This window comes from Cuculus canorus, chromosome 15 (assembly GCF_017976375.1).
Source record: "Cuculus canorus isolate bCucCan1 chromosome 15, bCucCan1.pri, whole genome shotgun sequence".
Lineage (NCBI taxonomy): Eukaryota > Metazoa > Chordata > Aves > Cuculiformes > Cuculidae > Cuculus > Cuculus canorus.
Genome location: NC_071415.1, coordinates 11,523,853 through 11,544,267, shown reverse-complemented (window position 1 = coordinate 11,544,267; position 20,415 = coordinate 11,523,853). Strand labels below are relative to the sequence as shown.

The following is a 20,415-nucleotide window of genomic DNA, read 5'->3' as shown; positions in this document are numbered from 1 at the left end:
ACACAGAAGTTTTTCAGACAGTAGCAATTACAGCGGAAGAGCAGGCGAGCAAAGCCCAGAGTGCGTTCTGGGCAGCTTAAGTTAAATGAGGGATTAGCGCAGCCTGTTCAATCTAACAGAGACTTATTTAATAGTTTGACCTGGCAAGTCTTTTGTCACCATGGAGCTTCTCCAGGCTTCTTGGGACAGGCAAATGACAGTCATCCCTGGAGGAGAAAGAAGTCAGTGCTGAAAATTTTATGGCACGTTTCTGATGTCAGAATTGCTTTTCTCTGTGGTAAAACAAACTTCTGCACAATGCTGGGGTTTGTTGTGTATCTAAGGATTGAGAGCAGCCTTTCAAAATATTCAGGTTTATTGATTGTCAAAAAAAAAGACTTGACATTTAAATTTTAAAGATACTGTGCACACTCCCTGTATCCACTGCTCCTCGACTGAGCAAATCCTCCCCAAACCACTTTCCTTTACGAATCAGAGTGCCCAGGAGATGAATAGGCTTCGTTTATATTAGTTTTCAGTTTAATCTCTCTTCCTGCCAGATCTTTTATCTTCCACCAGGAGAGGAAAAAGAATAAATAAAGTATTCTACAGATGCAGCATATAAACAGAGCAAAGCCCCAAGGTGCCGAAGAGATTAATAGGCCCTGTTGTTGAATCAAACTGCTCACTACATTGAGCTGCTTGGGTTAAGCACTCTCAGGTGGTGTTTACACTAGCAGTAAACAAATGAAATGCTCTAGGAAATGGACCACTACTCAAGTAGCTCATCCAAGGGTATTTCACTCTCTCTTTGGTGTCTGCTCTTCCATTTTCCTCAGGAAGCTGCTTCAGGCAATGGAGTAGGTCAGCCATACCCTAACTTTGCTTACCTTGATTTGTTATTGTGCGCTCTGGCTCTAACAGGATGAACAGTTGTTTATGAAGTCTCAAGAGAAGCTTGATAAATTCTGAAGGAACTAGGGTGCAAAAAACTCCTAACCAATGCTTCTCTAGATTGCATAGGTGTGCTTCCTCTAAGGTCTTTCTAAAAGAAGTTCAGTGTTCAGCTAGGATGAATCACCATCAGGTTCTTGCAGCTGAAGTGACCGTTAGTAAATCATCATCAACTGGCAAGGATGGAACTTGACTGCTGTGCAAATGTCCATCTCCTCCTCACTCAGTGTTGTGCCGTGTCATCATTACTGTTAAAAAGCCTTTGTTCTCAGAAAGCCTTTACTGGAATAAATAACTTTTAAATAGTTTGAAGATGCTGTGTTTGTAGCCCAACTGGCATCACACCTCACAGGACTTAAACTTGCTAAGGAGTCTGCCAGAAAAGCAGTAAATCAGTGGTTTATGTCTTGGTGTGAAGTTTAGCAGCCTTCCACATTTGGGACATCTCATCTTCATTTTCAAGCAGTCGTCTAGGTGACCTGCCAGGAGCTGCAATGCACTTCTGATGAGCAGCATGCACAGATACATTGCCAAGATCTACAGCTAACTCCTCGGTAATTTCCAGAAGTGTTAGTAATTTTGAGCAGAGAGCATGAAAACAGCTGGTATTATTTAAAAACTGAACAAATCTTTAAATTGGCCAATTCCGTTGCTGTACTGTTGCAACACAGAGCAAATGTCACCTCTCCCTGACTACTTCGCTCATGACTTCGGGGAGAATATGTGACACAAGGCTGGGAGGAAAAAAAAAGTCAGTATATTTAATTTTCAACATATTTTGTTTCTGACCTCATTAAAAACTTGAAAATGTAATTTGGGCTCAGTGTGTCAAGTATGGGAAAGGACAACAAGGAGTTTTATTGTACCGCCAGGGCTGTTTGTAGCAGGGAATCTTCCCAGGGAATGATTAGACCGAATGCCATATACCATCTCAAGAAAAAAAAAGATGCAGACATTTAGAATTTGCAGCAGAAGCTTTCTGAGGTCTTACAACAAAGGGCTGATTTGGCAGAGAGAGTCACGCTTCTACACCTGCTTGCAAGCTGGGTAGGAAGATATTCCAAACTGACTGAATTTCATTAGAGTCCTTCCACCAGAGCCACTCATGGGTGTGGTGTTGTAATGGCCTGCCAAACAGATGGGTTGTGAAATACACAGCCCATCTGTCTTTATCATGCTTGTTTCCTCTTTTATTAAAATGTTAATGAATATAGTTTTTATTTATTATGCCATGACATGTGCAGCATCACTTTCCAGTAGACAAATGTGCAATCTGCATAACCGTGTGGGCTGACAGGAAGGTTTCTTCTGCTGAAACGAAACTTCTTCCCAAAGTTCCTCTTGAGGAAAACAAGCACAAAGAGCTTTGAGCAGTCAGAGGCATTTTCTCACTTATGCTGGGCTTCTAACAAGCGCTTTCATCTTTTTCACATGTGAATTATTCCAACAGATTCTCCCTGGAAGGTTCACCTATCAAATCTTGACCCAAAGATGACCGGTGTCACTGTGAGTGGACTAACTCCAGCCCGAACCTACCAGTTCAGGGTGTGTGCGGTTAACCAGGTGGGAAAGGGGCAGTACAGCTCTGAGACCAGCAGGTACAGTAAAAATAAATGCCTATGTCCTAAAGGTACAATAACCTAGAATTACTCAGTGAAAAAAATGCTGATTGTTTGTGAATGAAGAAAATAAAGTTACCTATTGCACAATAATTGGGTAACGGAGCAGTTAGTGTTACCCAGGCCTCTGGAGAGTGCTCTGCAGCTGTCAGTAATTGGTGATAATGGCAATTAGACAATGCAGGATATCAGCACTCAGTGGGAGAGGTGCTCTTATGCTCCCAGAGTATCAGTTGAGCAGAATCTTGGAAATATTTTTTGCTCTTGTGTTAAGCCTCAGCAGTTAGCCAGGGAAGGAGTACAGCATTTACCCAATCATTGCAATGTCACTTCTAGAATTCACCCAGATGCGACGTAGAAGGATGGCTTCATCAAATTTGGTTTCAAATGCATCCCCCTTCTTCTGTGAACCAAAGCTTGCTGTGAGCTTGAATTGCAGAACGGCTGAACTCTAAATGGCTTTTTCAAAATGTGGGAGTTTGATATGAAAAATATTGAAAGAGCTGAAAGAAACAATTTGGAAGGAGTCACAGACACTGGACCTGAGCTCTAACTCATTCAGGCTTGTAATCTTTTTAAAGAGTTGTAGCAGCCTGGGTGATTCAGAGAGAATAAGGTTACCTCAGCTGTCTGTCTTGTTGCTTGCTTAACTGATTTCCTATTATGTTGATTTGTTGTAACTATTTCATGCATGTCTTCAGCGGTTTGATCAGCGTTATATTTCTTTCTAAGTCATCAGACTTTGATAAAAGAAACTGGTTCACATGGAGTGGATACATGAAATAGAAATGTTATCTATCATTTATTTCAACACCCACCTCCATCACGTTCTTTTATACTCAGGTTGATGCTACCTGAAGAGCCCCCCAGTGCCCCACCTAAAAATATAGTGGCCAGTGGGCGCACCAATCAGTCTATCATGGTCCAGTGGCAGCCTCCTCCTGAGAGTGAACATAATGGAGTTCTTCATGGGTACATCCTAAGGTAAGTAATGTCATAGCCTAGGAAATCTGGAGATAGATCTCTCTGTGTATGAGGGAATTCAGAATAGGATGAGTTAAGAATGTATTGAAAACTATTTCTAATTCCATTAAATATATTAGTTATTATTCACAGATGCTGTGGCTGCCCTGGTTTATCATAGATGAGAAAACACCTCTGTTCAAGTGGCCACAAGAGTGCAGGCGCTTGAATTCTAACGTGCCTATACTGGAGAGTCAGTAAGCTGAGGTGTCTGTTAGCTACTCCGAATGGACTGCCTAGATGGACTCGCTCTCTATGGAGCCTCTCAACAGCCAGATAGCTTTTTTCCATTTTCAAAGTGAAGTGAAGCACCGAGCACTCTAGGTGTTCACATGGGAAGTTGGTACAGTGTAGCCTGTGCATTGCAGATGTGGTTTTGCTTATTACAATCTCGGCTTGCTGCTAAAAAGGTTAATTGAATTTATCAGAGACTCAACAGAGCTCCTGCACTGTGGAAGAGCAAGAATAGAATTGATAAACTTCAGGTTTACGCCAAACAAAGTGGAGAGAGGGAATGACGGGTCAGATGCTTCATGGCAGACCTTGATTTGCTTTTGAGGAATCAGTCAATTAAGTAAGATTCTATCAGCCCCATCCATATTTATCAATGAGAAACAGATTTAAGCAGGTAACTGAGAATCCTGAATACATTCAGTCTTTCTGCTTACACAGGATTTATTGTGTTGGAAAGGATGTTGCCACACCGAGAGACTTTGCAGAGCATTTCCCTTTTGTAATTTTTTGGGACTCAGTTATTCACTCCTACTCTATTTAGCTGCAGCTTACTGGCTAATTTGGCATCCTACATATTCTGCAGTGCTAACAGCCAGCTAGGGCTGCACCTTTAGTAAGGGAGACATCATCTAAATTGGAGTTTTTGTGGGAAACTCCCAAGCATTGCACCACCACTGACATATTCCAAGTGATGGTTACAGCCTATTATAGGCAGGCTACTGACATTTTTAATACAGTGTCCTCCAGACCTGCTAAAAGATAACTAAATGCTACAGCTTAAATGCCAACATCCTGTTCATGCTGTGTTCCTGCTTTTGCTGGCATGGATAGAAATGCTTTTGTGATGTTAAGAGCATTGATGAGCTCCCAAAATAGTGCTGGAAAGTTCCTTCTCTCTGCAGGCGGAGTTGAAGTCTGTTAATCTCCCTGTCACCTGCTCAGAGCCTGTTTCAGTGCTAAGCGATTCATGCAAGTGGTTTTAAGAGCTGGCCTCAGTTTGGAAGCTGTGCCAGTCATCAGTAACGGGGAAAGGGTGTTTTAACTTCGGTCTATAGTTAGGATCTTGTCATGAGACTTGAGTACAGCACACAGGGTACAAGTGTTGCTTGTATCAGTTGTTCAAACCAGTCTACTCTATTAAGATTAAGTCATTAGCTATTCTCAATGAGTCTTACTCAGTCTCAGCACTAAGTCCTTGGAGAAAGCAATCCCATAGCCTCCTATTCTGGCAGTCAGTGCTGTTTTCTACATATAGTGCTTTCAATAATATTTAACTTAAATATTTTCTACATCTATCAGCATAATCGATCCCTGTAACATTTCTTTCCATTTAAATAGTGATCATATTCATTATGCACAATCTGTTTGATGCCTACATGCTTTGTCTCGACTACAGAGCAGAGAAACCAGTTATTTGACAGGAATTTAAAATTCTTATATAAACGCAAAGCTATCCTAGGCTGTTCTTCCAAGTCAAATTTTCTGGTCACAGTGCTGTGCACTGAAGAAAAGTCTTCCTGCGCTGTTTTCGGTAGAATGAGGATATAACAAAATGAAAACCACAATGCATCCCACAGACCCAGTTCTCATGACATCCAAGATACTAAGCTGATGGAACACCTGATCTTTAAAAGTGAAGGTGCACTGCACAAGTCATATGGAGTATACATCAAAGTCTGTGGTGAGAAAAATCATGAAGACATGACATTTCTGAACTTGCCTCCTTCCGCTGCCCTTTTTATCACCAGCAGTATTGCATTTATAGGACTGCCATGCTAACAGCATAATAGATTAAATCACAGGAGCACTCTACACCTTGGCTGTTAGGTGTGAGACAGAACATCGCTGCACAAAGAATTTACTTTGCCAAGAAGAGTACATCCTTCACGGGAGACAAAAAGAAAGGAAAAAGTAGATACTGCATGAAGTAGAAAAAGATGAAGACAAATACTCGGCTGAGGGCTGGTATTTCTGTATTTCCATTTGTATTTCATGAATGGAATTACACCAGTGTAGCATTACAAATATTAAGTGTGCCAAAACATGGTCAGGCAAGCAGCTCTTCAGCAGGAAATAGAGGGGTTGTCAATGATTAAGAACTGATCTCTTTATAAGAAGACTTTAGAACAAAATCTGTGGCTGAAACACATGAAGAAGTTGTCTAGTCATAGAAATTGCACCAATTTAACTTAGATGAATTTTAAATTGGACTGTAAGATGTCAATGAAATTGTTCTGTGTCAATAATCTTTTTGGCGATTACTGTGAAGCGAGAGATGAATGAGAGTGCATAAGAGCTGTGTAGTGAATAAAAATACAAATGTTTCCATGTTTGTCTTTTGCATGGAACAGTAATGCCTTGTGTCCCTTACTTGGTCTCTGGTTTTCTGCTTTTTTTGTGAATTAGCATATTGTAAGCAACCATTGTATCCTTTTCCTCAAGGATGGAAAAAAAAGTCTTAGTCACTTCTACCGAGTTGCAAGGTTTGTTTTCTATAATTCAGTTCCTCATAGTTTACTGCCCTAAAGAGACACATCAAAGGGGCTCTGTTTTCTGCAGTACAGGTTTTACACAAGAAAATAGATTCAGTATTTCAATTTCCCATGTCCGAGCAGAAAGTTCATCGGGATGTTCGCCACTCAGCCGTATTTGCTACAGCCCTTCTCCTGGGTTCCAATGCTTAACTAAACTTGAAGTCTCAAACATGTTCGACCCATGTCACATTGTGAAGTAAATCCTGGTGGAAACCAGAGGTGGCAGTGCCTGAGACTCTAGAAGGCCACAGCCCCCTGAGCTCTTCCTTTTCAGATTTCAGAGGAGGAGGAAAACAATGTTTCTCAAGCTGATTTACAGCAGCACCCTGATAAAAATCACATCTGGGCTATTTTTTTGTACTAAATCACAGGTTTTACTAGACAAGCCACATTTAAAAAGCTGTAATTTTTCCATGATCATAAAAAAAGGACAAAATACCCGTTTTGTTTAGCCTTGAGCATGTAGTCATGGTGAGATCAGATTATAAATACTATAGCAGTTAAACATGATATGGTCTTATCAGGAGTTACTCTGTTCTTTCTGATTATTTTTCATTATTCTGTGTATAATTCTGCTGTAAAAGTTTGCATATTGCCTGTTCACAAAGGAAGCTAGTTTGCTAGTCAGGATATTTGCTATAATTGATAACATCTCATTAACTAGCAAATTTTTCTTCCCATATGGTAGGTATCGCCTGGCCGGCCTCCCTGGAGAATACCAGTATAAGAACATCACCAGTGCAGAAATTAACTACTGCTTAGTGAAAGACTTGATCATTTGGACCCAATATGAAATCCAGGTGGCATCTTACAATGGAGCAGGGCTGGGAGCATTCAGCAGACCTGTGACAGAGTACACTTTACAGGGAGGTGAGCAAATCAGATCAATACACCCTTTATAGTTGTCGTTTATAGCACAGTTTCCTAAGGAGGAGATGCACTCTCTGGTATTCCCACAACTTGTAAAATGAATGGTCCGTTCAGTCAAATTTGATAGAAAGCTTAGAGTAGGAAATACAAATTTTGAATATCTAAGTAGAGACACGATGAGACACTGCTACAATCTCTGTTGTAGAAAAAGGTGTGAGTGAATTCAAAAATTATCTGTTTTTGTTGACCCTCGTGATGACGTGTTGCCACACTTACAGGTCAGAGTCAGCCACAGCATAAGTAATAAATAGAACTGCTAAAAAGAGCTGGTATCCCATGGAACAGATTTATAGGACACGTGACAGGCGGGGGCTGAGGTTACTCTGCCAGGAAAGGTAGAGAGAATGTGGCAGTGAATATGCTACATATGCAGTATAGGAGACAAAAGCCAAGTACACCAGCTGCATTAATTCTGATAATCACAGAATACCTTGTTTTAGAAATAGAAAATAAATTGTAGAGGAGCAGTAGAGAGAGAAATATGGCCTGTGGAGAAAGTGTGTTTTGTAGCATTTCAGGAATGCTGCAGACATTTGCAAGAGAAAGATAAAATGATCTTTAAAGCCCTGATTTTTATGCTAAAGCTCTTCCACACCTTTCTGGTAAGTGCTTTAAGAACAGTATAAATTACATCAACAAAAGGATATGTAATTACTTTTTACAACCAGTGTAAGGCATGTTTACACCTCTAGATTGGTATAAAAATCTGTAGGATAATTAAGTATCAGGCCCTTAAAGCTTTCATATATTCCCATAATTGCAAGATTGTGCTGGATTCTGAGCACCGGACAGTACATGGTCTCTATTAGTTATAAAACAATTAAAATATTTTTAAAACTTACAGTTTTATAGTATGTCTGTTAATTTACAATCAGTGAAGAATATGTAGTTGTTTGTTAATTGTTACTACGAGTACATTACAACATGGTTAGGTACAGTTTCAGGTGTAGGAAGATCTTTAAGAAAAAATTATTCATATGCAACCCTAATTAACCACAACAGTAATTAAAGATGGAAGCTATCCATATTTTGTCTTAGGCATGTAAAGTCTCACATTTTAGAGGAGTCTAGACACACTCAACCTCTTTCTAGAAGTATTTATAGCAGACCTTGAAATGTTTTTCTTAAAGTCTTCTCCTTGCAGCCAGGATTAGTGTTTCGAATCCCTCTAAAGACCACATCTCAGCTGAGAATTGGTTTGCACACGGAATTTTAATCTCTTTTGTAAATATGCTTGTAATTCATTACTCTGTTTATTTGCACATTTTAAGCTATCGTAACACCTTAACCTTCCATCTGTCAAGACTCAAGTTTGGACTTTGCACTCTTTTCTTAAACCCTGCAACTGACTCTAATTTCCCTTGATATTATGTGCTGTTATTATCATCCTTTATTGATTGGCTGTCTGTTGTCATTCATAAGGATATAAATCCTCTGTTATAAATTAAGTGTAGTCAGTCCTGCATACGTATTAATGAGCAAGTGTTTAGACTACGGGACTCCTGCAATGGCCTGTTTGTCTTTATGTAGTTCCTAAAGGCCCGATGGTAGGTGGGCATAGAAGAAAACATTGATATTTCCTATTTGTTTTATATCAGTATTTAATAATAGCAGCAAATAACTACCTCGTGGATGCTGCCATGTCCTAGTGAATGACTTGCTGGGTTTCTGTGCAAATCACCAAAGGCATACGGTTTATTCTAAAAAGAGTTTGAAGCCTTTTTACATTTACAGTTGAAAAGGGAGGCTGGTTGGTATTACTATCATTTGAAACTGGATTAATATCAAGACTCCATATGTAGTGCACTACTGTCCAAAGCTCTGATCCTTTGTCTTTCTAGTATTTGGGAAATAATAGAAAAAGACAATGGCTGTTTCTTGCTCTCAAACGTCCCTCCTAAACCAAACCAGAAAAAGTAAGAAAAAGCCATGTGGAAAACTGCCTTGTAAATCATATTCTGATTTTAATATGAGCAGAGATAAATGTCAAAGACACACACTCCCATCTATCCCCTTTTCCTACTACCACCACTGCCACCGCCTCTTTTCTGACACGCATTAAATGATGTGAGCTATGCTGGCAAGAACCTGTCTGTCTGCAGATGAAAAATACCTGAAATACCTCATATTAATCAAGTGTGCTCTGAGTCAAAGCCTGGCAGGAAATGAACACTGGGAGCACATCAACCCATTGGCAGGAGCACATCAGCATATTGGCATCTTTGTCATGGGGAATATTGACTGGCCATAAAAGCTGTAAATTTATACCAGAACCTAGTCTATTAATCCCTTATTAGTCCTCTGGCATTGCTGTAGCCACTGATAACTAATCAGCTACTCAAAGCTCAGAAATCTCGAATGTAGCCAAAGTCACAAGATGCTGAAAGATCTGAATTTGTAGAGAAGCTGGCACATAATGTCAGTTAGATAAAATGTCAGAAAGACTTACTGGCAAAGCACTGAACATCCTAGCACTGGGGTCAGACAGTTTGACTGTCTCTAAATCTTGAAAGTCTTTTCAGAGTGATATTCAGCCTAATCCTTTGATGCTCTGTATATATAGGTCTTTCTTCATCAGAGTTTCTCCAGCTGTTCCTTCCTTTGATGTTACTTTTCACAGGGATTTGTGCCAGCCTTCTGCATAGGCCAATTTTTCCTTATTTAACCAGTGTCCTGCAGGACTTTCCATTGCCGTGTGAAAAACTGAAGTTTCCCAATACCTTTTCATACAAGACCACCTTTGTGAGAAGTAGAAGCATCTTTCTGGATGGTGACAATGTTGTCTGTGCTCTGTACTATCGGACATGCCTACCTTTTCCTGCAGGTTGATTGAGGAAACAGAAGCTTCCATCCTTTAATTTGAGTCTGTCCCTTTTATCTCATTAGCATGAATACTTCTGAACCCTTCTCTCTCTTTGAAAAACTCCCACCGCTCCTTAGAATTAGACAAGGCAAGGTCTGTAGGCAGAAATGTAACTTTCATTCCACTCCTTCTATTGACACTAAACCACTTTGTGTTACTTTAGATGCTATATCTTTCTTCCAAGGCATAGCCCAGAGGCCAGTCTCATGTCCTAAAGTTCATAGGTCTCAATGTGTAGTTTGATATTGATTTCTTTTCCCTTCTGTGCTGTGCATGGACTCCTTGAATGGCCAGGAAGGTCTGAGCAAAAGGCCGTTCCTGAATAAAAGAGTGGGAGAGTCACCAGACTAGAGAATATTGATGGTATGGAGAGAAGGATAAAAGCAAGGTGAGTCTGTTCAGCCAGGTCCAAAGTGGTTTCTTCCTCAGACAGTAGGAGGTGAATCAGAGAAATTTAAAAGGATTGAGACGGAAAACCAGAGTAAACCCAGTTAACTGAAAACTTCCCACTCTTTGTAGGAAATAATCTTGGAACAAGAATCTCAGAATAAGGAGTGTCCTCCACAAGCCTTCAATTTTATCTCAGTGAAAAGACATTTTTCTTGGCAAAACCGTTTTAAAGATCCCCATTCACTTTATTTGGGAAACTTACCAACAACCTTGAAGCATTGATGGCCAAGTTGGGCCCAGCTGCTCCTGTGTAGAACCAGGCTGGAATTGTAGTGGCTGGATTTTATCTCTCTCGGTTTAATCATTATGAAGTGTGATTGCTGTCTACTGCCTTTTTTTTTTTCCTTTTATGTTTTCACAAAGGTTGTGAAATTAGCAGTTGTCTTGGTGAGGCCCCTGGGCCCCAGCACTTAATAAAGTGGTAAATTCTTGTCCTTGTGAGAGCAGGCAAGAAAGGAAAAAGCTATTTCCCAGCTGCAAGAAGCAGAACTCATCAGTTAGCACTGATTCTTATACTCTTGAATTTCGAATATTGGCATGTGTAGAACTGTAGAGACCACTTTTTGCGTCTACCGGCTGCAGTTCACAGCCCAGCAAAGGGTGTAAGCTGGGAGCGTAGAGGAATAGGCTTCACAGGAGGAATTGCTTGCTTCTGCGGCAGACTCCCCACCGCTCCCAGCAGCGACGTGCAGCTTAGCACCTCATGCCAGTGCATTAAAGAAAAACCAGATCTTCACACAGAAGTAAAACCTGCAGTTCCCCGAGCTTACCTTATTGAGACGTGGAAGGGAAGCTGCCACCTCAGCGGTGAGGAGCTCTGGAGGAGTAAGAGGCTTTTCTACAAGCCTTTGTTGAAGGTCTATATTTAAGACCAGTAGTCTGGCTGTCAGAATCTCTGCAGGGTTTACATGCTATTTGCACATAGCTAGAGACAGAATAATTACATGTACACATGCTTAACCTTAATGCCTTCTCTTCTCTCAATTATCTCGTCAGCCAAACTCTTTTAATGGCTTTTATCTAGAGTGCTTCCATGACCTTTTCTACTTAGAATGTTGTGCGTCGACTCGCAGTCCCGGGGGCTGAGCTTTTAACAGATTTCCAACCACGTGAACTTTATCAGGAAGAAAGTAACAGTTGGTTTTGTCTGACCAATTTGATCTGCAAATCTGAGATGACTCCCAAATGGGTCTCCACTGTGAGATGGTTTAGGAATACTTGCAAACATGATGAAGAACAGGTTTAAAAACTGAGGACATAAGCACTTGGGGATTACTCTTGAAACACCTATTTGACATTGATAGCTTTTGTACCACTTGACAAGAACCTTATAGAAAGAGGATAGATATCCACCACTGCATTAGAAAATCCTTTCTGTGGACAGCTGCATCTTCGGGAAGCTACTAAACATGATCTTGAAAAAGTATTTGAGTTTTGAAGTGACCAGAAAGTCAATTCTGATTTAGCTTCTGTGAAACTTCCTTCTTTTTTCTTTTTTCTTTTTTTTTTTTTTTTGTAATGCAGAACTGTTGAGATACCCAAGAAGTCTTTACTATCAGGACATAAAAGAAGAACTTTATACTGACACTTTGAAGTAGATTTGAGATTATAATGCCAATATTGTACTGATTAAAAATCGAATAATGTATTATGTTATGTATTCTGCAGTATAATTAAGCTTATTCGTATCAGATGGAGCACCACGTTTTTTCCATCTTGTAAATGCATCCATTGAGATGCAGATGTTGATTTTTCAATAAAGGTGTCTAAAGAGGAATAGTAATATAAATCATTATTCCCAGCATTCTGAAGGTTTTATGTTTTCCATTCATAATTTTTACCATTTTTCTTCTTCTAGCAGGTACTTTTTGTGTTATGATGATTTATTATTGTTTCAGGAAATTATCTCCTAATGGAAGAAAAATATTTCCCTTTTAAAAAGAACTAACTAATGTGCATTTGGTTATGTACATTTCTAAAGCTGCAGTAAACCTATGCAAGTTCTTGCCTGAGCATTTTTGAGGACTCTAAGGACTGCAAATGAAAGCTTGGAGCTTGTCGATGCAGGTTTTTTCCTCTCTTAAAAAAATAGGCAATATTTTGAATTATACCTAAAAGACTCATCAGACCCTTAGAATAAGATTTGTGTGTTATTGAAATCACTTGAAATTTGTTATTCATTGTACAACATTCATGGAGTCCTCCACTAAAGCAAATAATGCCCACAGAAAGAAAGCAGCATCATGCAGGCCAACCCGTGTTTCAGGGAAATGAGAAAGGCAGTGGGAGAGTCCTGCTGGGAGTGGTTGTACCATTAGCTCTCAGATCACCACTGGGTGTTTCTTATGCTCTGGGGAAAAAACAGACACTTCCTACCACTGGCAAAGTTCTGCTTTTCTTCAAGTGTGGCTGTTGGTGGGCAGCACATGTGTTATGTATAGATTTTCTGTACAATAATTGTGTAACAAAATCAACCTACCTCATATAAATAGAGTTGTAATGTAGCAGTTCAATAGGAGGAAGGGGAATGAGTGGAAAGGATGTTGCTCAGCTGATTTAGACTTCGTGACGGAAGGAGATTAATATATCAATGATATCCAGGTGACTTTCTGATAACAAACTACCTTGAAGGCTTCTAACACAATTTTCTTCTGCAATAACAAATCTCTGGCAGTTACAATATCTGCATATGCATATATGCAGGCAAGTAAGAGCTTTGATGTTACCGTTGATTATTCAAAGTATTGCACACAAAAGCAAATTGAAATATATCTTGTGGCTCTCATAATAAACAGTTTCATCAAAGAACATGAATAGGAAAAAAAAATGCGTTTATTAGGGGACTGTAGCCAAAGAAGCTGGTTACGACTGTAGAGTGACTTTAATATGTATGCCTGAATAGCAGGATGATTTGGTGAATCTCTTTACTACAGAAACTTTATGATGTCTGTAGGTCATTAAGATGATGATATAACTTTCCAAAAGCATATAGACAATTATGATACATGGAAGGAAGTAGGGTCCAGATTCTAATGAAAATTTAAAGTCGTATAAGACAAGTTCTGGGTTTAGAAGTCAATAATTATGCATAGTTCATAAATTGTGACATCAAGGTTTAAATTAAGGCAAGAAAATTCTGAATAATATGCGGTTTCTGAGGTTAAAATAATGTGCAGAACTAAATTTTCCAGCCACAGTGTAGTCCTCGGGGAGTTTTAGTGACACAGGGCCTGAAAGTGGATGTTCTTGTCATTTAAAACCTGGCATCTTTCAGGATTTCTTCATTTCTTAGTGTTGAAAGGTCTGGGTTGTGGATGTCTTTGATAAGCGTATACTGCCCTGCCTCTGTTGGCTGTAGTCTCAATGAATTTGTACACCAGTTAAAAATAATGCCCTTTTTATGTCTCTTTCAAACAAACATTGCTTTTATGGAAAAAGGGGCATTTTTACATTTTTGAACTTAATGTCTTGATTTCTTCTCCATACAAAGATTCATCCTGCAAAAGTACTTTGAAGCTTTAAAAGTTTGTGACCTGCTTCTGAAAAGTATGGAGCAAACCACCATTTCTCAGTGGGAATTGTGGATGCTTTTTAGAAGCGCAGGTCATTGGGCTTTGGTAGAAATTTTCCTTTGGAAGCAGAAGGAACAAAGCTTTCCAGGCTTCAAAACCACTTGTGGTTAGTTCCTCTTTCGTAGAATACAAATGCACATGGCTGTCAATAGTGATGTTTTTGAAGCTTTATTAGAGTTATTTTATAGGATTCAAAGGGCATTAGTCCATTTTTTATACTCAAATAGCAATTTTCTTCTTAAACTTATTATAAGCTTGGTAATTTCAGAAAAATAGATATGTCTGTTAGTATCCTTTCCTCTCAGAACTATAGAAACGACATCCTACAGCAATAAGTTGAAGAAATTGCCTGGAAAGTATTTAGAGAGATATTGTATTAAATAGCAAAATATTTAGGTGTTATTTTTTGTTGTTTGAAAGCAGTATGCCTCTGTGTTCCTTACTTTCTTTTGTATTGAGAAAACATCTGTCTAATTGAATACTTGGCATAAAATGTTTATGCAACTTTTAGTAGATTAGAGCATGTATTGGCTCAGAATATATATAATCAATTCAATATACATGAATGAATATCATATCAAGATAAAATGAGAACATCTCCAATTCCCAAGAAAAATCTATATTGCCTGTGATGTGACTGGTCCTAATTCTTTAAGCAGCGGTAAATAATAAACCGATGCTGTCGCCAGATTATAATTCACAATTAAGAGTTTTAATTGTGTGAACTCCATGTTTGCTTGTCTGATCTGGGGAATTGTGCCGTATTGAAAGACTCAAGAAATTTCTTTCTGAAACTGTTCATCTCTGTGCAGTCATGGATAATTGAAAGAGATATGTTCACCTATCATTACCTAGCTTCTGTCTCAAGTCTTTATGAGAAATTCATCTGTGGTGTAGTAAGCTACAGAAGTCATTTTATCCCCTCCCCTGGAAAGAATCTCCAATACAGAATGAGAAATTAACCCAATTACCCTTCTTTCCAAATCATTACTGGTTCTAGTTTCACAAGAAGTGCATTTTTCTCTCAAGGTTGTTATTACTTCTTGAGTGGCAGTGCATAGCTTCTATATTAATATTTTGTTCCTCCATCCTTCCTCCACTCTGTTTTATTTTGTTTTATTATGTTTGCAGTGCCTACAGCTCCACCACAGAATGTGCAAGTCGAAGCTGTGAACTCCACAACCATCCATTTCCTCTGGACCCCTCCACCCCAGCAGTTCATCAATGGGATTAACCAAGGGTATAAGGTAAATAGAAACAAGATTTCTGTAACTTCAAATAACATTTGCCCTAACAGTCCTGGGATGTAACAATTAGAAATTGAATCTGATAATTTGTGAATCCCCACAGTGATTGTATGTTTTCAGGGGCATCTTACATGAGTAAAATGAAGAGAGAACTGAGAAGTTGTTGCTCCTAACATAACATTTGCTAATCTATGCAAGTTCTGGAAAAGGAGTGTGTCATTGGCTAGAAGTCCTATAATACCTTTGTCATTCACCTGGAGATCTTCCAAAGCCAAAAAGCAGTTTAGTGCCAATCAGTCTGGAAAGTCAACACAGGAGATATGATACTGTGCCACTTGAAAAATCAAATTTGAGATTTCTATTTACTCTAATGCAAAAATCTCTTTCATTTCATTTCATTAGGAACCACGACATCACACTAAATATTTGTCTTAACTTTCCCACTGTGATGATTTGGGAGATATAAGAATGTAAAATTTATTAATCATGCTTGATGACACGGAGTTAGCATGATAAGTCCCTGTTGATGGGGCAACTGGCAATATCTATTACAGTACGCAGAGTAGAGAGTGCTTAACAGAGCACTTGTTGGTACTTTGACCAGTGGAGCGCATGCTAAGAAGGTAGCTTGAGTGGTTTATTTCTGTCTCTCAGGAAGAACTGCTTAATAGAAACTCCTTCAACGCATTGGAAGTAGGGGCATAATAAACAAAGGGTTTAGAATCATTCACGGAAAAAGCAAAGAGAAATCTCATAGGAATCACAGAGCAGGAAAAGTGAAGACCAGGTATCTTTTGTGAGCAGGGAGGAGGAAGGTTGATTTAGGTGTTGGGTGAGCAGAACAGATATGCAGTTCGAAAGACAAGCTCTGAATTGAGGGGTTGTAGGTGGATTTTAGTACCAGAAGACTTGATTCTTCTCTAAAGTTTCAGGCAGTGGTTTAGGCTGGAAGGAACCTTAAAACCCATCCAGTTCCAGCGCCCCTGCCATGGGCAGGGACACCTCCCACTGGATCGGGTTGCTCCAAGCCCCATCCAACCTGGGCTTGAACTCCTCCAGGGATGGGACAGCCACCCCTGCTCTGGGCAACCTGGGCCAGGGCCTCACTGCCCTCACAGTAAAAAATTTCTTCCCAACATCTAATCTAAATTCCACCTCTTTCAGCTTAAAACTCTTCCACCTCATCCTGTCCCTGCCCTCCCTGATAAAGAGCCCCTCCCCAGCTTTCATGTGGGCATTTTCTCACAGTGGTGGAGAAACAAAGACAGACTTTCAGCATATATCTTGTAAAAAAACCGTGATGATTTCAGAATCCTACTGCTGAAGTACTCTATAGATGTAGACAGGTGTGTCTGTTTGTTTCCCAGAGATGGAATCAGCTCTCAGGATTAGGTCGCTGCCAGGGCTGCAGGTGTGTATCCTGAGACCTCAGTGCAGAAGTAGAACTTGGCTTCTGTTCGGACTCTGGAAAATAAAAGCACTTTGGGGACTCAGTGGACTGCAATGCACTGTAATTTTCTGGTGCAAGTCCAAGCGTGGTGAACTCAGTCAAATTTGCAGAAGTCATATTTCAGATTTTTGTTCATTGCTTTATTCAAACAGAGTTTCAGTCTAAAGAGCTTTGGTCTCATCCTATGGCTACTTCTAATTTATGTTTTGATTTCTTTTGCAATGGTATAAAATAACCAAAATTGTAATTTGTGTCTGTCGTTGGTCAGTGAAAACTAGCAAAATTTCTCTTTCCTTTAATTTCTTTGGATTGTAACAGCTTTATCATTCCTGTTTCTCGTAGGGTTTGTGAATTGCAGTAGTAAGACTGTCAGGTACTTCTATGGCATAGTTTTGTGTATGATTTATAAATCACTAGTAGTCAAATCTAGGCCTTTGCTTTTCTTAAGGATTAAACCCATTTTTTCCTGTAACTGATGGAACTGTTCACCTTTATTTTCCGCACATTTCCTGAAGACACTGCAATGAAATGTAGTCAATAAAGAGAAGTTCAGTTCTCCAAAGTTGTAAATGCCAATTGTAACCCACAAAGGTGATTTAGAAAAGAAAATAAAACTTAGTATTCCATCAACCATTTTCCATTTTTATCTTTTCTTTGAAATTTATTTGCATTTCAAGAAGTTGTAAAGTGCACCTTTTGAAATATGAAATATTCCTAACAAAATTACTCCTTATAGTCCTCTAGCTGTGCTTTCTGATTATCAGAAACTACATGCATTGGCTAAATGTGTCAAATATGGCTCATTAATTTCAGGCATCTATTCATGTTTATGAGCCTGAAATCAATACAAGTAGCATAATTTACATAGCTACCGAGCAAGGCCTAGAATTTTAACACACTTGTATGAGCTACACGGTAAGAATTTTTGGATGAAATAAAAATTTCATAAGCACTTTAAAGCTGTAGACCCCTAAGCCGTTAAGGCGATTTCAAAAATTGTTTTAAAATTTCAAAGTCATTTGCCAAAAATGAATTTTTTAGGTCCTCGTTTAGGTACCTACGCATGAGGTGCTCCAGTCTAAAAAATATCGATCACCCAGAAGATCTGCCGAGATGAGTGAAACCTGGAAGAACAGAGCACATCTGACAAGCACGCTATTTTAAATGCATGAAAATGTCTTCAGGAGTATAACTTTTAGAACCTAGGTGCTGAAAATTGTAGTATTCATCTTTACAACCATTTTCTATTCTTTTTGTAGTTGCAGAAGCACATGAATCATTTGCAATGCAGATATCCCCAAACCCCCAAACACTGTAATCCCCTTAGTCTGCTAGGCTAGGCTGGTCAATGGGATGCTGGAGGGCTGTGGGAGGAGAAGGATTCCTTCCCATCCCGCTAACCTCTCTGGCCAGTGGGATCTTTAAAGGAACCCCAGAATAAGATAAAGCATTTATTTTGGGGTAGCATTGAAAGTACTATTCAGCTTTCTTTCAGCAGCAGAGACTGTCCAGGCTGCACAGAGCAGCCCAGAGAGAGACAAAAGACTCGTGTCATACAAATAATCACTCACGATAGTTTTGGCGTTGTTCAGTAGCAGACATCGAGAATTGCAGTACCTCCGTGGTATCAGTATATCCCTCATCACTAGTGAATGTGATACACATCCCTCCAGTTATCACAGTAACAGTGTTATATCCATCTGTTCAGCATCAGAGCTGACAGTAGTTTAACAGCATTGCTTGTTTTTCACAATCAGATTAAGATGGTTTTGGCAGCCAAGCATACTTGCATTCCAAATAGACACAACTTCTGATGAGAACTCATCCCTGTTTAAATTTTCTAGCTTCTAGCATGGCCAGTGGATTCTCCAGAGACTCTGACTGTGGTCACCATTGCTCCAGATTTTCATGGTGTTCATAGCGGCTGTATCACCAACCTGAAGAAATACACTGCTTACTATACATCGGTTCTGTGTTTCACCACACCTGGCGATGGACCACAGAGCCCACCCCAGCTCCTGCGTACCCTTGAAGACAGTGAGTAGTCAACACTGGTGGAAAATGTCAGTGCTTGGATTTTGTTTGGTTGGATAGAAAAGCCATAATTTTCAAATCTGGGCACTTAACATTGGACCCCCAGGATCGCAATCAGTTTGTAATCTTGTCAAGTTACTCTGCGTGAGACAGTGACCTCAGCCAGTTGTCCGTGTGTGTTCTTGTAGCCTGTGGCAAATTAAAGACATTTAATTTCTTTTTCATTATGGTTTAAACCTCAACATTTTTTTTTTATATTGGTCAGAAGTTGAAAACTGTGTAGCCTGGTTCAGCTAACACGCAACACAATGTTTATGTCTGTAAAACCCTTGTGCTCTTAAATCCATGTTCAGGCATCTGAATAAATATGAATTGATCTTCCTCCAAACTGAGCGCTGGAAATACCCGTGGTGGTCAATTTTTAATTTATGATTGTTTCCTTCTCTTGTTCAATATATTGAAAATGTCTTTATCTATATTATATTGCAAGTACTTGTATAAAGGAATCGGGATCATAACAATGCAGTAACTTTTATTTTGCAAAACTAGAATCAAATTCATAGGATGAAATAAAATGAGCTGGATAGCTTAGCATATAAATTAATTCCCACATCAGAAAACGTTTTGGCCTCTGTGGCCCCTTGGAAATGTTTCCTTAAGACATATTTGGGACTAACAAGTCCGCCATGTGTCTGATGCAGATAACTACATTGCAGTGGCCCTGATATCTAACTGTGTGTCCACAGCGCTTCAGTCCTGTCACAGATTGTCATAAACACTGCTGCACATTTTCAAATCCAAATAGGAATTAAAAAAAAGTCTTATACATCCTTTAAGATATTGTTTTTAGAAATACTACTTTACCTTAATAGGGATCTTTTAGGTTAGTCAGTATTTCCATAAAGAAAAATCTGATTATCATTAACATTCACAGAAGTGAGACTCAAAGTGATAATCCAGTTTTTCATGAGATGCTCTTGAAAGAATATGAAGAAAATTAAGGACTTTCCTGTGGGTTTTCCCTTTATGGTTAGTCTCCTCCATGCGCTAGACCTCTGCGCCAAGAGCAGGTTGTAGACTAAAACTAGAAGATCACAAGGACAGCAATTTAACTACCAGAAATCCATGTGAACCATTAATATAAACTCATACATGTTTACCTGGGCTTAAAGCAAAAGACACGGAGGAAAGAAAAATGTGCATTAGGTTCCTGTGTGTGGTATTAACTTTTCTGCCTCTTTTCCTAAAGCAGGGCTTTTGATAGTGATGATTTGTAAACGTGTTCAGTTGTGTGTCTTACGTCCATCTGTCTTTCTCCCTCCAACAACATTTGAACCACATGTCTAATTTCAGTGAGTACAGAAGGGGAAGAAGCCAAAGATCCCTAAGATTTAGTGAAAATTGACCAGCTGGGAAGAGGAAAGAAACTGTTAATTATGAAGGAAAGGCTGCAGAAATGAGCCTTGAAGACTTTGTGCAAAGTGGGAGGAAAGGCACAGTCAAGGCATTAAAGGAGGTGTTGGGAA

General features: G+C 39.3%; 1 protein-coding gene across 2 annotated transcripts in view; it reads left to right on the top strand.

The window, feature by feature from the left end:
• SDK1 (sidekick cell adhesion molecule 1) overlaps nucleotides 1-20,415 on the top strand; it is a 405,082-nt gene that overhangs the window by 279,556 nt on the left and 105,111 nt on the right. For both annotated transcript variants that reach the window (XM_054080680.1, XM_054080679.1), the window contains exons 15-19: nucleotides 2,384-2,531; nucleotides 3,396-3,536; nucleotides 7,032-7,213; nucleotides 15,290-15,405; nucleotides 18,700-18,892. In XM_054080680.1, the coding sequence (XP_053936655.1) occupies nucleotides 2,384-2,531; nucleotides 3,396-3,536; nucleotides 7,032-7,213; nucleotides 15,290-15,405; nucleotides 18,700-18,892 (780 nt within the window). The remainder of the gene's footprint in view (nucleotides 1-2,383; nucleotides 2,532-3,395; nucleotides 3,537-7,031; nucleotides 7,214-15,289; nucleotides 15,406-18,699; nucleotides 18,893-20,415) is intronic.